The 14,399-nt window shown below is 40.5% G+C and overlaps 1 protein-coding gene across 1 annotated transcript in view; it reads right to left on the bottom strand.

Annotated features, from left to right (window-relative positions):
* Positions 1–392: 392 nt before the first annotated feature.
* The window catches only part of LOC136882190 (caspase-1), a 40,369-nt gene continuing 26,362 nt past the window's right edge, over positions 393–14,399 (bottom strand). The window contains exons 5-6 of the mRNA XM_068229497.1: positions 4,760–4,880; positions 393–2,434 (exon numbers count right to left, since the gene is read on the bottom strand). Of these exons, the coding sequence (XP_068085598.1) occupies positions 1,890–2,434; positions 4,760–4,880 (666 nt within the window). The 3' untranslated portion in view covers positions 393–1,889. The remainder of the gene's footprint in view (positions 2,435–4,759; positions 4,881–14,399) is intronic.

Below are 14,399 nucleotides of genomic sequence, written 5' to 3'. Positions count from 1 at the left end.
CTCGATCATTCGAGACACCACCAGGAAGATTTACTTTTACGGTGAGAAGATTTCCAAAATATTCCATCCACCTGTCCAGTGATCCCTGGGATCTATTATGAGTTCACTTGAATTACTCAAAACTCTGTTCATTTCCTTTTTCCCCTCGCTTCCTAAGATTGTTTATTACTGTCCAGAAAGGTTTCCCTGCTGCTTGACCTAGACTTTCCAGGTTATTACCAAAATCTTCCCACGAATTCTTTTTTGATTCAACAACTATAATACTTTAGTTAAATACTTGAGTCACATTGTTGATAGAGGTAAATTTGATTATATTCGCCATGTGTACCCAAAAAAAGGGCAGAGGATTCAGGAAGCGAAGTCTGGGATTTTGAGTGAAATAAAGAGAAGAGTATTTTTGTAATTATTATATTATGATCAAATATCCAACATAAATATTCGTACTAGATCTTATTTTTATACCTTCAAACATTTTGAACCCCAAATTAACATATCCGTATTCCCCTTTAAACATTTAATAATTGAAATAGCTGTTATAGGTTATACAAGTACAGACTTACAAGTGTATTGATGCATACAAAGTGAAATTGTCATCCTGCATTCTTTACAAAACATTTCTATTATGCAGTGTCATGTACAAAACAGGTTAGATACAAAATATGAAAACTATTTTTTTTTACTGTTATGGACATAATAGTTTTCTTTAAATCCATAATTCGTTATGATTTTCTGTTTGATTGAGGCACAGTACAAATCTCAGTAGAAAATATGTCTATATTTCAAAAACCTATATAAACTGAATACTTAAAACACTGAGGAATAATTTGCCGTCAAGTATTCTTCCAATAGATACATGTTTAATATTCATTTGTTGTTCATTTTGTGAAAAAAAAATTGTCAAATTAATGAACAGGGAATGGAGAAGGCCAGGGAAACTATCGAAATTACTGGTAATTGTAAAAAGCTATATGAAAGTGGTGAATGAGGGAATGGTACATGCTGTAGAAGGTGCTAAGGGACTTAACCTTGAAAACAGTGGTATCAGCACGGGTACATATATTATAGGACATTTAAACTGCACATACAGAAATGCAAGCTAATATTTCAGGATGCCTCAGAGAACCGAAGTTGGAAGAGGGAGACTCCAAATTGATCATTTACCCGTACATTCAATAAGCAGTTTAAAATTGGTTAACTTATATTGAGTAGGGGCAAACATTTGAAAAATTATTAATTTCCGAAGTATCATCTCTGTAGGGGGTAATAATAGCGTAGTTTTGTAACCATGTATGTACATAACACAACTTTGACCCACAGGTATGGAACATTATAGAATCAAAGTCAATAATAAATAAGGGCGACAATAATTATAATTTTAGTATCATGTTTCGCTTTTATATTTGTTCAGTTTTGTTATTCTTTACGTATTGTATGCCTTCTAATTAGGTTATTTGTTTTTAGGTTTATTTGTTTGTCTGTTTGTTGTTTTGTTAGTTAGTTTGTTTTGGCTGAAATAGGTACATGCCTAATTGCCAATATACTGTGGTATGTTAAATGCATGTGGGTTGAGTGAGAACATTCATTCATTCATGAAACTCTCTCTCAAACTGGTTGTTATCCGTGACGGGAGAGAGGATTTTCTTAATTATAATCAATCAATTAATTCATTCATTCATTCATTCAAGTCATTGAAATGGTTGTTATAATTGTAGGATTACGTTAAAATTATATGTAACAATACACGCAATTCTATCCTATTCCTGAGAGATGTACTTCTGTGGACTTGTGTCGTTCCTCAAACAAGTGATTCTATTAGGAAGTGTGGGATGTTTTTCGATACATGTCACTGCATAACAACAGTATGTTGACCATTCACCCAAACGTCGAACTTAATTGAATCTTGTTCTCTTGTATGCCTGGGGAAAGTCTAGCGTTGTAACTCTTATGCCCTTTTCCCAAAAGGCCGGCGCTCTGGTTTTCTCTAGATCTGAGAGCGGAATGTAAACTTTGAACGTTTTCTTACATCCCTTTGACGGAAGTGGAGTACAGTCACCGATGTCGGTGATACCTTGCTTATTCAGGTATTGAATCAACTGTTCTCGTGTCGTGCTTTCATGCAGATTCTCCAAATACACAGGTGTTCGAGATATGTATCTTCTCATACCTACTGCTGTTCTATCTATCATCATTTGTTCTTGCTCTATGGACGTGGTATAATAGTCATTGCGCGCTGTGAATTTTACTATTTTCGTTAAAGAAGAGGTGAAGTTTGGCATCTGCTTCACACCGCTAGAAGGGGTTATGGCGGCAACTCGACCGTTCACATTCGTCAGCAATGTCAACAAGTCTTCTCTGGTACCATTCACCCTCAACTCGGCGATCAACGACTGGATAAACCAGCTTCCTTCATCTGTTTCGCGAAACGACGTGAAACCTGAAAAGGAAACTTCATCAATATCTTAATCCAAGGGTTTAAGAATAATTCATTGATGACACTTATTCATGTATTCCATGAAAAGTGCAACCTTGGCACGTTTTTGTAAACTATAAAAAAACAGTGGCATGTTTAACTACATAAACAGAACATATTATAAATGGCCATATCTAGTGATGAACATATTTTTAAAATCATTATTATTAAAGTTTAGATGCAGTTTTTGAGGTTTCAAAATGAAAATAACTAGAATATGATTCTGGTGTGTATTTAATAATAAATAAAGATTAAAATACAAGCAGTTTCAGAGTAATTTTTAAGAAGTCGTAAATTCTTTTCATGAGCTCTAATGTTTAATTTACTCATTTAAACAAACAATTTTACTTTAATTTGTCCTTATGTACTATTATCTCCTTTAATCTAACAAGCATTTTGTCAATTTTGTTCAGTTATAATGTTTTTTGTCAACCGTGTTACACGCGGCACAATTCCTGTAACACCCACCACATTCAAAATAGCGAAATAACAAGGAAAAATGATTTTCCTTTTTAGTTTTTCTAGAGTTTCTTTGGCCTGCAATTAAATTTTCAAGTTTCTATTAGCTGCCATCTCACACAGTTTACTGATTTTCACCATCTAACTCAACAGGTGGGTTGTATTCATGTAATACCCATTACAGTATGGTTTTTAATATTTAAAATACTGGGAAAAGATTTATTTCAGAAAATCATAGCTGATAGTACACACACAAAAGTAAGAGCTATCTTTTGCAATTAATGAGATATTGATCAATTGTTATTTAATTCTCGAAATTCGTCTTTTTAACTGTTCAACTGTAACACCCGTTACAATGGATTGCCTGTATTAAAAAAATAAACTTGAATATCTTGGTCACAGTGTGGGAACGAGGAAAACTATCAGCTCCCACAAGTCGTAATCAGCGCTTCGTGCAAAATATCCCGTGTCCTTGCCGGTTCGGTAATTATTTCATTTTTCGCCATATTTTGAACCTCAAGGAAAAACACAAGTGTTTCCACCTGTGATGAATACCATCAGAGAGGACTTCTCTGATAAAATGGATGGATTTTCGGCTTTAGCAAAGCAGTTATATTAGTGTCCTTGTTTATAAGCTAAAGCCATAGAGCAATGTCGATGCAGGATGAGTCTTATTGTAACATCGTGTATTTCAGCAATGAAAGCACATACTAAGTTGAAAGTGCGTGAAAAAGTAGATGAAACTATTTCAATAAATGGAGGAGCATGAAGTACCATATTTTGTGGATTTTTTTAGCAGATCAAATGCTTTTTCGTGAGGTTTTTTCGTCCTTGAATGTGAAATTGTGAGAAGTTAAAAATAGACGTTGGCTTGCTTAAATCTGCATTTATATTTCTTTAAATTTGTCTTCAATGTTCTTCAAATATTTTTTATGAAAATTCTCAGAAAGACAAAGAAGAGTTAACAACTGTTTTTTAGCAAGTTTCTTTACGTCGCACCGACACAGATAAGTCTTATGGTTAGGAGTGGAAAGGAAGTGGCTATGGCCTTAATTAAGGTACAGCCCCAGCATTTGCTGGTGTGAAAATAGGAAACCACGGAAAACCATCTTCAGGGCTGCCGACAGTGGGGTTCGAATCCACTATCTCCCGAATACTGGATACTGGCCGCACTTAAGCGACTGCAGCTCGGTATTAACAACTGTTACGAGGAATTAAAATATATGTTGAAATTATATGAGCTGGTGTGAACAAGGAAAGAGGGAGTTAAAAGGTGTGGTTTGTACCAAAATTTCCCGAAACGTCTCAATAGTACAGGAAAAATCTTGCAATTGTTGAACAGTTTCGTTCTCTTAACATGAAGAAAACTAGTCCCATTCTGACGCCCCACTTCGTACGACCGGAAATAATAAACTCCGTCTCTGTTATGAGAACCATAATTGCAGAAATAAACACAACAGTATTCACAATAGTCTAAAACGCTAACGTGTATGGTATGTTTCACAAAACTCAACCTCTTAAACCAGAGGGAGTAAAAAGGTGCAGTTTGTACCAAAATCTTCCAAATCATCTCAGTAGTACAGAAAAAAATCTCGCATTTGTTGGAAATTTTCGTTGATGAGTTATGGATGAAAAACCGGCGAAAAACGCGTGCTAGGATATGACAATCCAATGTGCTGTCATCAGGATTAAATGCATAGATTCACTGTCGCTAGGCAGCGTACATAGACAGGTAATATAAGTCAAGGAGCCATTTTAAGTCCGTGGTGTAGGAAGCCATTTTTGGTCCCCGACACGAGGAGCCTTTTAGACAAACACAGAAATACTTACCGAGAACACAAGAGTAGGCGATGAGCATGTCACAATGTGTTGGTATCATGCATTGAGTTCGCATACCGTTCACATCTGGAAAGATCTTCACACCTCTGTCCTCCTGATCTCCACGACAAGCCTGTGACACATCATATTCATTGTTAACACTCAGGGATTTTAGACACAAGGAAATCAAGTTATAGGCGAATACAGGAATACAACACACAACGGACATAATTCGAGAGGCAAATAATAGAAACATTTTCCAGGCTGTGAGATAAGCCAGTTTAATAACGGGATGCCCTATGTGGAGGGGATTATCTCCTACTATGTGTGGTGTTTGTTAGTGGGATGTGTCGTAAGATGTGTATTTAGACAATCACAAACGCCCAGCCCCCGGGCTACACTATACAGTATTCGGACATCCTTCCGGGATAAATTGCAGGTGCAATGCGTTTTTTCTATCAGAATGATTCAACGTAAAGAACTGTGTTCGAATGGGGACATAATTGTAGGGCGCCACAAGTTCAGGCGTTCCATCAGAGATATTTCACGGGAGTAACATGTACCCAGGTCCACTGTTAGCTCCTTATGCATGGGGCTGGTAGAATAACACCCACGGTAACCCCGTCTGTCGTAAGAGGCGAATAAAAAGGGCCCTGGATATGGGAGCGTGGATTGGCGACCACGAGGCCCTTAGCTAAATCCTGGCATTTCTTCCACTTACTTGGGCCAGGCTCCTCACTTTCAGCTATCCTACCCGACCTCTCTTAGTCAACTCGTGTTCTTTTCCGACCCCGACGGTATTACAGCATTCGAGGCCAAAGGAGTCCTTCATTTTCACGCCCTTCGTGGCCTTTGTCTGTCTCTGGCATATACCTTCATTTTCGAAGTGTAGGATCCTTCCATTTTTCTCGCTGATTACTATTATAGGATGTTTGCCCAGTTGTACTTCCTCTTAAAACAATAATCACCACCTCATATATCTGTACAGAGTTAGTTCCATAAGAAAAATGTATAGCAGCCATCTTGCCTAGTAGCCCTTGCGTCAGCTCCCCAGAAATAGTTTGATAATACCAATAAATCCAAAGTTACAAGTAGTGATCCCCTCAGTTAGCTCTCCAGAATTATTCCCATAAAAACAAAGTGTGTTTTCTTCTCACCATTCCATTACGACGGTCCACATCTAACTGGATCCTCTCTCCTCCCCTATCCAACCTATCGTATTCTTCCCTTCCTTGGCTTATTTGGAGTGGGCCTTACCCACCCCGTCTTTCTCACTTGCCCATCCTCCCTTACTCCCCCCCAATATGCATGTATGGTGAGAAAAAAGCACCTGCCCTAATATAATAATAATAATAATAATAATAATAATAATAATAATAGTAATAATAATAATAATAGACAACTCATATTATAAAAAAGGGTAAAGAAAGAAATTGCCGTATCCCCTGGGCATGCCATGAGGTTTGTTGGATACTCCGTAAACGTAAAACCCCTAAATAGAGTCACCACAGCAGTCATCCTCAGACCCTCGTGCCATGCCCCTCATTCCGTTGAATTAAAACCCCAGAATCAAGAGAGAAATAATGATAAAGATAATAATAATAAAAATAATATATATATATGATAGTATTATTCCTAGCATTCATTAGCTGTAGCAGTCACTTACTCAATGTTCAAACATGCTCATCAAGTGTCCTTATTGCGCTCTACACTTGCGTCACATTATTGTTCCTGACCTACACCTAATCAATACTCCAAACAACAACACTCAGCATTTTATCACTTGCATTCCAACCAACTCTAACACAAACAGAATCACCATGCCTTCATGCAATCCCATATCATTACCCAACTCCACATACTTAACTAAGTACTCGACTCCTATATTCTCTAACCCATTAGAATTTTATCATACTATCCCATTCCCTTATATATACACACTTCCCATATACATACATAACTATTCCACCCCCTACCCCCTTGTCCACCCTCTACCTCACCCTCCTTCATTTTACTCTCACAGGCCTTTTTGCCGCACATAAATACCTGTTCAATTCACCCCCTTTTTCCCACTGCTTAATAATCCATCTCAAGATTGCTTTCTCATCCCCTCTCCCCAATATTTTCCGATGCTCGGCACTCAGTAATCCATGTCTTATCTCCCTCGTTTCCTCACAATCTCTTAGCAAGTGAAATTCGTCATTCACAGCTCCACAAAGTATGCACCTTGTCTTATCCCTCCCCTGCAGCCATCCTGTATTCCTTTGCAATCCTAACAGCCACCACATCATCCCATATCGTTTTGACCTATCAACGTATCTAATATTCAACCCTGATATCTCCTCTATTTTCATCAAAACATTCAGCGAGTTTCTCAGTCTGCTTTTCCCCAATAATTTCTGCCTATGGATATCTCTAATTCTCCTTTCAAGTATCTTCATCCCTCTCACTTCTGTCTTCGACCATACCTCCTGTACCGGGCGGTACACCTCTACACCGTTTATTTAAAAGTTGCGCCAGTTGAAACTCCTCTTCTGGAGGAAGGTTGAACTTTATCTACTCTATTAATTCTCTACTTTCTCAGAAGATGTCACCATGTGGAAAATTTTGAGTTTTTGAACTGTGTCACTTTTGATGTGTTTTTGTTTCGCGTGAAGTAAGAAGTGTGAACTTTCTCTTCTAGAGGACACTACTGAAGATCAACAATAGTGCACCCTAGTGCGGAGTCAAAGAACTATTTTGTTGGAGAAATTTTTATTTCAAAAGTTTGTTTCTTGTTAAATTTCTTTCTGTTATGGTTTAAGTTGGCTGTATACCCCTCTTTTTCCCCTTGTTTTAGATTTATCCAATCCCGAATTTCTTTTAGTAATTTCTGACCAATCTGGTGTATTTTCCCCCAACTTGTATCTGTTGCGGGGTCCTATCCAATAAAAACATTGTGGGCGGGTGTTTTCTTTCCCCTAACGCCTAGAAACTTCCGCGAGAGTATTTAAACTGCTGATTTTTGGGTCTCTGGGCCACTTCTGTTCCATCTTTCAGTGTGTTAAGTACCTAGCAGGAGGCGGGAGGCGCCTCTTTCTTCGGCAGCGGTCAACAATAAGGTAATGGCCGATTAAATAAATTCTTTCTTTTCTTGCTCAGCAGTTTAACTCTCGGGGCGGGTGCGAAGCGTTCCACCATGTAACCTTTTCCTAAAATGTAACTAGTCTTTTCTTCTATTCTCTTGAAAAGCTACATACTGGGATAGAGAGTGCTAACCCTCTCGAGCTCCCACTCATAATGTTTTGAGGTGAACTTATTGTTTCTCAACCTATTCTTCCGTAATGTAATGTAAATTGCTATTAAGTCACCTCTGTAGTATGGGATTAGCCCTTGTAATAACGGCCTAGTGCCAAAGTAGGTTTTAAAATCAAAGTGTATTAGGAGTGCAAGTTCGCCTCCTCTCAAATTGTTTTAGTGGTCATTTAATTAACCTGCTTTTCATTTAATAGACCTCAGTAGATTGGGTATTTTACCCCTGGGTTTGTGTCCGTTGTGGACAACTTGAAGGTGGAGTTTGGTGTGGCCTGGGAGAGGCTTAAATTAAAGAGCGTGTGGCTCTTTTGGAAACGGAGTGTTGTGTGCCTCGAGGAGGCTTAACTGTGTAATTTGGAGCAAGTGCTCCAGGGTTTGATTGGGGTCTTCTGCCCCTTTGTTAAAATTTGTATATCGGAAAGTTGGGCTAGTTGCTCAAGAATTGTGAACTCTGGGCTCGAAGCCCAAACTCTGTAACCCCTGTAATTGTACATTTCAAATTGTGTTTTGGCTACTAAGTACCTGTTCTTTGTTATTACTTAATATTGAAAAGAAAATATAACCTCGTTAAATTTTACATTAACTTTGATTCCGTAGTTTGAAAACCCATTCACGCCCGCACCTTCTTACACCTCTACCTACCGCTAAAACACGGTAACAAGTGGTAGCAGAGCGTGGTTGAATGGGTCTCAATTTAGCCCCTTTTGACGGCTAAACATTGTTTGTTCCGAACTCTAACTATTTTCCCAGTTGCTGGAATTTTTTGAGTTTTCCAAAATTGTTCTGTCACCATGCCCGGCCCTCGCGATGTTCTCCTTCTTAACTATTTGCGCAAGGAGGAGTTGATCTATGAATTAACTATCAGAAATGTGCAATCTGGAGGCACGGTTGCAATAGACACTAACAAGCTTAGAGAGTCTCTTGATTTGCCCATTTCCATCCCCAATTTGGGAGAGAAAGAAATTGACGACTCTCTTTCCACGATCACGGAGAATATTACTGGGCTAGCTTCTGTAGTTAGTTTTTTTGATGAAAATGATCCGTCTCCTAATCAAATTAAGCGTGTGCAAGGCAGGCTATATCATTTTTCGAATAGGGTTAACGATCTGTTGTCTCTAAAACTGAATGACGTTCAGAGGAAGGAAGCTAGTACGCTCCTGGAAAACATTTCTGAATTATCTAGTAAGGTCACTCAATTGTTAACTGGGGAAGTTCCTCCCAAATCTGATCAACCCACCATAGTGAATGCAGGTAGTGAGGAAGCGCCTCCCAAGGGAGAAGTTAATAGGATAACCGTTGCTGCTCAAACTATCCCTGCCCCATTGGACAACGAATCTGAACGTCGTGCATCATTGAGTAATATCCGTTCTGAATTGACTTCCTTGCCATTGAAACCTTTACCTACTATGTCACCCGGATTTAGTAGCTTGCCTCATCCATTGGCAATGTTGCTCAGAGGTATATCCAAGTTTTCTGTTAATACCACCACTGACGTAATTTCATTTTTAAGATTTCTAGTGGAATTTCAGGATCATGCCCTTGTTTTTTCTCTGTCTCCGTGTCAAATCTTGCAAATTATCTATCCGTATGCTATTGGTATTCTCTCCGACAAAATAGTAAGAGCCATAGCTGAACAGTCATCCATCGAAGATTTTCATGCACATCTACTTGCTAATTTTATTCCTGCCCGCGCAAGGTCATCTCTGATTCAGAAATACTATTATCGAGTACAGAGGTTGGATGAAAACTTGGCTGATTTCATACAAGACATTAAGTTTTATACCAGGGTGTTTGCTCTTCACTTCCCTGAGGACCAAATTGTACAAGCTATTGTGGAAGGTATTTCACCATCTTATAGGTCATACTTGTGTTTTGCGGCGTGCCCGCAAACTTTTTCTGAACTTGAAGCGTTGGCCGTCTCAGCGGAAGGAGTTAGATACGCCGATTCTTTGCGTGTAGCGAAAGAACCCCCGCCTTCCTTTAGTAACACTCGGCCTCCACCTCGCCGACCAGTCACACCCCGTAAATGTTATGCTTGCGGGTCGCCTGACCATCTTCGCAATAAACGTCCATTGGTCAAAAGTAGTAGGGCAAATAATGGAGCTGGTTCAGCGCAAGGCTGTTTTAAATGTGGGGCCTTCTCACATATCGCCAAGAATTGTCCGAACTCAAATAGCACCCCCTCCTGCTCAACTTCTGGTGCAAATTCCACCCATGCCAATAATAAAAAGTGACTAGTGGCTTCGGCTGAGTCGACTAATCCATCTTCCCGAGACTCAGCCCCTAGTAAACAGATTGTAAATGCAGAGAACGATCAGCCTTCAAATTCATCTTTTGAATGCCCTAAAGAACGTCTTAGGATTGCGGCGGATACCCCCGCACCTGTTCCTTTTCTTAAGATTGAGTTAAATAACGAGCCTATAACAGCTCTCTTAGATTCAGGTAGTGTTTGTTCGATTATTGCGGCTGAATGGTATTCTAAATTGAAATCGGGTTGTAAACTTCCTGACTATGTCTCTTCTCCTGTTCAATACGTTTCGGCTAATTCATCTCCATTAGAAATTCTAGGTTCCTTACTGGTCAAAATTCGTGTTTTTAAGTTTACATGGAAAATTAAATTGTTTGTGGCCAAGCAATTGTCTTGCCCCATTATATTGGGAGCTGACTTTATCTCTCACACTGGTCTTGTGCTCGATCTCAAGTCTAGGTCGTGCACATTCAAATTTGCTTCTAGTTGTAAAATACCACTATTAAAGTGTAATTCTGTGTCATGTTCTTCTATTTCGCCTACCCAGGATGAGATGTTGTTAGACCTTAGACATCTACCTGAGGAGCAGGCTGATAGTATTCGCAAACTGTGTCAGTCGTTTCCCGAGGTGTTCTCTGATACTCTTGGTGTTACTGACCTTATTGAATACAAAATTGAGGTTACGGATTCGATTCCTGTCCGTTTTCCACCGTATAGGCTATCTCCACCTAAAATGAAGGCTCTGAAGGAAATCATCGATCAGATGTTGAAGGACGGTATTATTAGGCCCTCTAAGTCAGCGTATTCTTCGCCTATTTTTCTAGTACCGAAACCCCAAGGAGGCTTCAGGCCTGTCATTGATTACAGGGCTCTCAATCGGAAGGTGGTGTTACAATCTGTGCCCCTTCCCGACCTTCATTCTTGTTTTTCATGGTTTCGTAAGGCCAAGTTCTTCACCATCTTGGACTTAAATCAGGCCTATAATCAAATTCCCCTTGCCGAAGAGTCTAAACACCTTACAGCGTTCGCCACGGACTGGAATTTATATGAATACAACCGCGTGCCTTTCGGGCTCCACACGGGAGCAGCTGTGCTCACTAGGCTGCTAGATAGGGTCTTCTCCGACATCAAATTCGAGTACTTATATCACTACTTAGATGATGTCGTAGTATTTTCAGAGACTTTTGAAGAACATCTAGATCATCTGCGAGAAGTTCTTGATCGCCTTCGTAAGGCTGGGTTAACTGTTAAGTTGTCCAAGGTTGCCTTTGCTAAGCCCTCTATGTCATTCCTAGGGCATATTGTGTCACCCGATGGTGTAGCAGTCGATCATTCTAGAACACAGGCCATCCGTGATTTTAAACCTCCCAAGGACATTAAAGGTATCGCCAGGTTCATTGGTATGGTGAATTTCTTCAGAAAGTTCATTCCTAACTTTGCTAATAGAGCGGCGCCCTTAAACCTTCTTCGTAGGAAAGGCATTAAATTCGAGTGGGGACCTTCTCAACAAGCCGCTTTTGAAGATCTGAAATTAGCTCTCTGTAATGCCCCTGTCCTTGCTATTCCTGATTTCTCGAAGAAATTCATTGTCCAAACCGACGCATCGTCGTCAGCAGTAGCGGCAGTCCTTCTTCAAGAGACTGAACTAGGGAGGCGACCCATCGCCTATGCGTCTAGGACATTGTCGGCTCAAGAAGCCAAGTATTCCATCTATGAGCTCGAAGGTTTGGCAGTCTTATTTGCCTTAGAAAAGTTCCGTCTCTATCTGGAACATGTCAAATTCGACCTGGAGACAGATAATCAAGCCTTAAGCTGGGTCTTAGGTAGGCCGCGTCGTACTGGTCGTATAGCCCGCTGGGCTATTCGTATTTCCGCCTTCCAGTTTGATGTTAGACATATCAGAGGTACCGAAAATGTTGTTGCTGATGGACTCAGCCGTATGTTTCATAACGACGTCGAGACCCACGAACCGGTCGACAGTTCATCACCTTCCGAGTCCATGCTATCTGAGGTTAATGCCATCCTAACAGATGCTCCCATGCTTTTTAGGGATATCGAGAAATACCAACGTGAAGATCCGACGCTGGCTCCGATAATGGAAACCCTTTCTTCTGGGGAACATGTTGTCCCTTATGTTCTGAGGAATGGTGTTTTATGTTGCCCTTCGAGGCATGATAAGATGATGAAAGTTGTTGTTCCAGCAGTTCTTGTACCAATGATCTTCAAGTATTATCATGAGACCCCATTAGGAGGGCATCTGGGTATCTTTAAAACTCGTGAAAAGATTCGTGAAATGTTCATATGGAAAGGTATGGACGGTGAAATTCGGGAACTTGTAAAAGCTTGTAAATCTTGTTTGATCAGTAAACCCACCATGTCCACTAAAGTAGGCCTTTTGTCTTCTCATCAAGCGTCGCGCCCCATGGAACGCCTGTATATTGATTATGTAGGACCCTTCCCCCAGTCGAAGGGAAATGCCAACAAATTCATCTTTGTATGTGTAGATGGTTTTACCAGATTTTCTTGGTTATTTCCGACTAAGCTGGCTACCGCTCAGTCCACCATTACCTGTCTAAATTCTATTTTTGCTTCTTTTGGTCCGTGCCAATATATTGTATCTGATAATGCTAAGGCGTTCACATCAAATCTTTTTCGTAAATTCTGTTTTGACTTGTCCATCTCTCATGTAACCACTTCTGCTTATTACCCTCAACCATCTCTGGCTGAACGGGTTAACCGTAATCTCAGGTCCGCACTTATTGCCTATCATCATGAAGATCATTCTAGGTGGGACACGTCCCTGCATTGGTTAGCTTTTGCTTTGAATTCGGCGGTTCATGAATCACACAAGTTTACTCCAGCTTCCTTGATGTTTAAGTTTGTTCCCAACACGCCGCTCTCTAACCTCTGGTCTCTGAGTGACATTCTGCCCGAGACAATAGATCCGGATAATATTAAAGATCTTTGGAAGAAGGCTAAAGCCAATCTTAAGGTATCTCATGAAAAGGTTAGGGAAAGGTATGATCGTGGACGGAGACCCACCCCTTTAAAGGTAGGTGACCAAGTAATGGTCAAAAATTTTGTTCCCGCGGGCAAGCTTGCCCCCAGATTTCAGGGGCCTTGTATCATTCTCGATTTTCTTACGCCGGTTACCTTATTGTTAAGTAATCCAGCCACCGAGAGGATATTTAGAGTTCACCTGTCCCAGGTGAAGCCGGTGTAATTTCTGTGTTAACTTGCTTTATATTATTTTGAAAGGATATGAAGGTTATATTTTTTTTGAGTTTCATTTTTAAGGCATTCTGCACTACCTATAATATTTTGTTTCAGATGTAAGCATTTTTGTAAAACCTGTCCCGACCCGTTAAACTGCCATTCTGTCCTTTCCACGGCCATTACCACGCTCCCGTCTCCTGCTCCACTACACTCAGTGGCTGGCTTAGATGAAATGCCATGGATATCTGCACGCCGCTGGCCCCTCAATCTCTTTACATGCCTGTGCCCTTAAAAGAAACATGATGGTCCAACACAATTCTGCCGCCTAGCTTTAATGTTTCAGTGCCCCCGCAGCCGCGCGGCGCCGTGCAGTAACTGGGGAGGGGGATGGGCCCCCTCCTCTCCAGCGAGGACGACATGTGCACGGCGAGCCGGAGCTCTCCTCCCGGCCAAGGCTGATGTGCGGCGCACGACCTGCTACTTGCCCGCAGCCTGTATATGTTCACCGCGGGCGCGGCGTGCTTCAACACCTCTGCTCCCCTCATAGTGCGGGCGAGCGGTATCTCAGGGTACTTAAGGGGTCCGAGCGGCCTCCTTTTGGACGCAAGCTGCAACGGCCGGTCCGGCCATCCAACTTCATCAACATCAACTACATGGACAGTTACTATAAGAGATAACTACACTTGGGAATTCAACAGCAATATTTGGTGGACATTGCAAATTTTTCCTTCACTTTTAAGTATTAAAAGCTTATCTTCAGAAATTCAACTTCTATAAACATAAAGACTTTACTTCACCTGCAACAACAAAATTTTGGAACCGACTTAAGAAATTTCTCAAACACTTCTGCAAGTTATCTTAATCTCAACATCAAAACTTGGAACTTATTTTCAA

The sequence above is a fragment of the Anabrus simplex genome, chromosome 10 (genome assembly GCF_040414725.1).
Source record: "Anabrus simplex isolate iqAnaSimp1 chromosome 10, ASM4041472v1, whole genome shotgun sequence".
NCBI lineage: Eukaryota > Metazoa > Arthropoda > Insecta > Orthoptera > Tettigoniidae > Anabrus > Anabrus simplex.
Note: the sequence above shows the minus strand (reverse complement) of the source record. Positions and strands in the feature narration are given on the sequence as shown.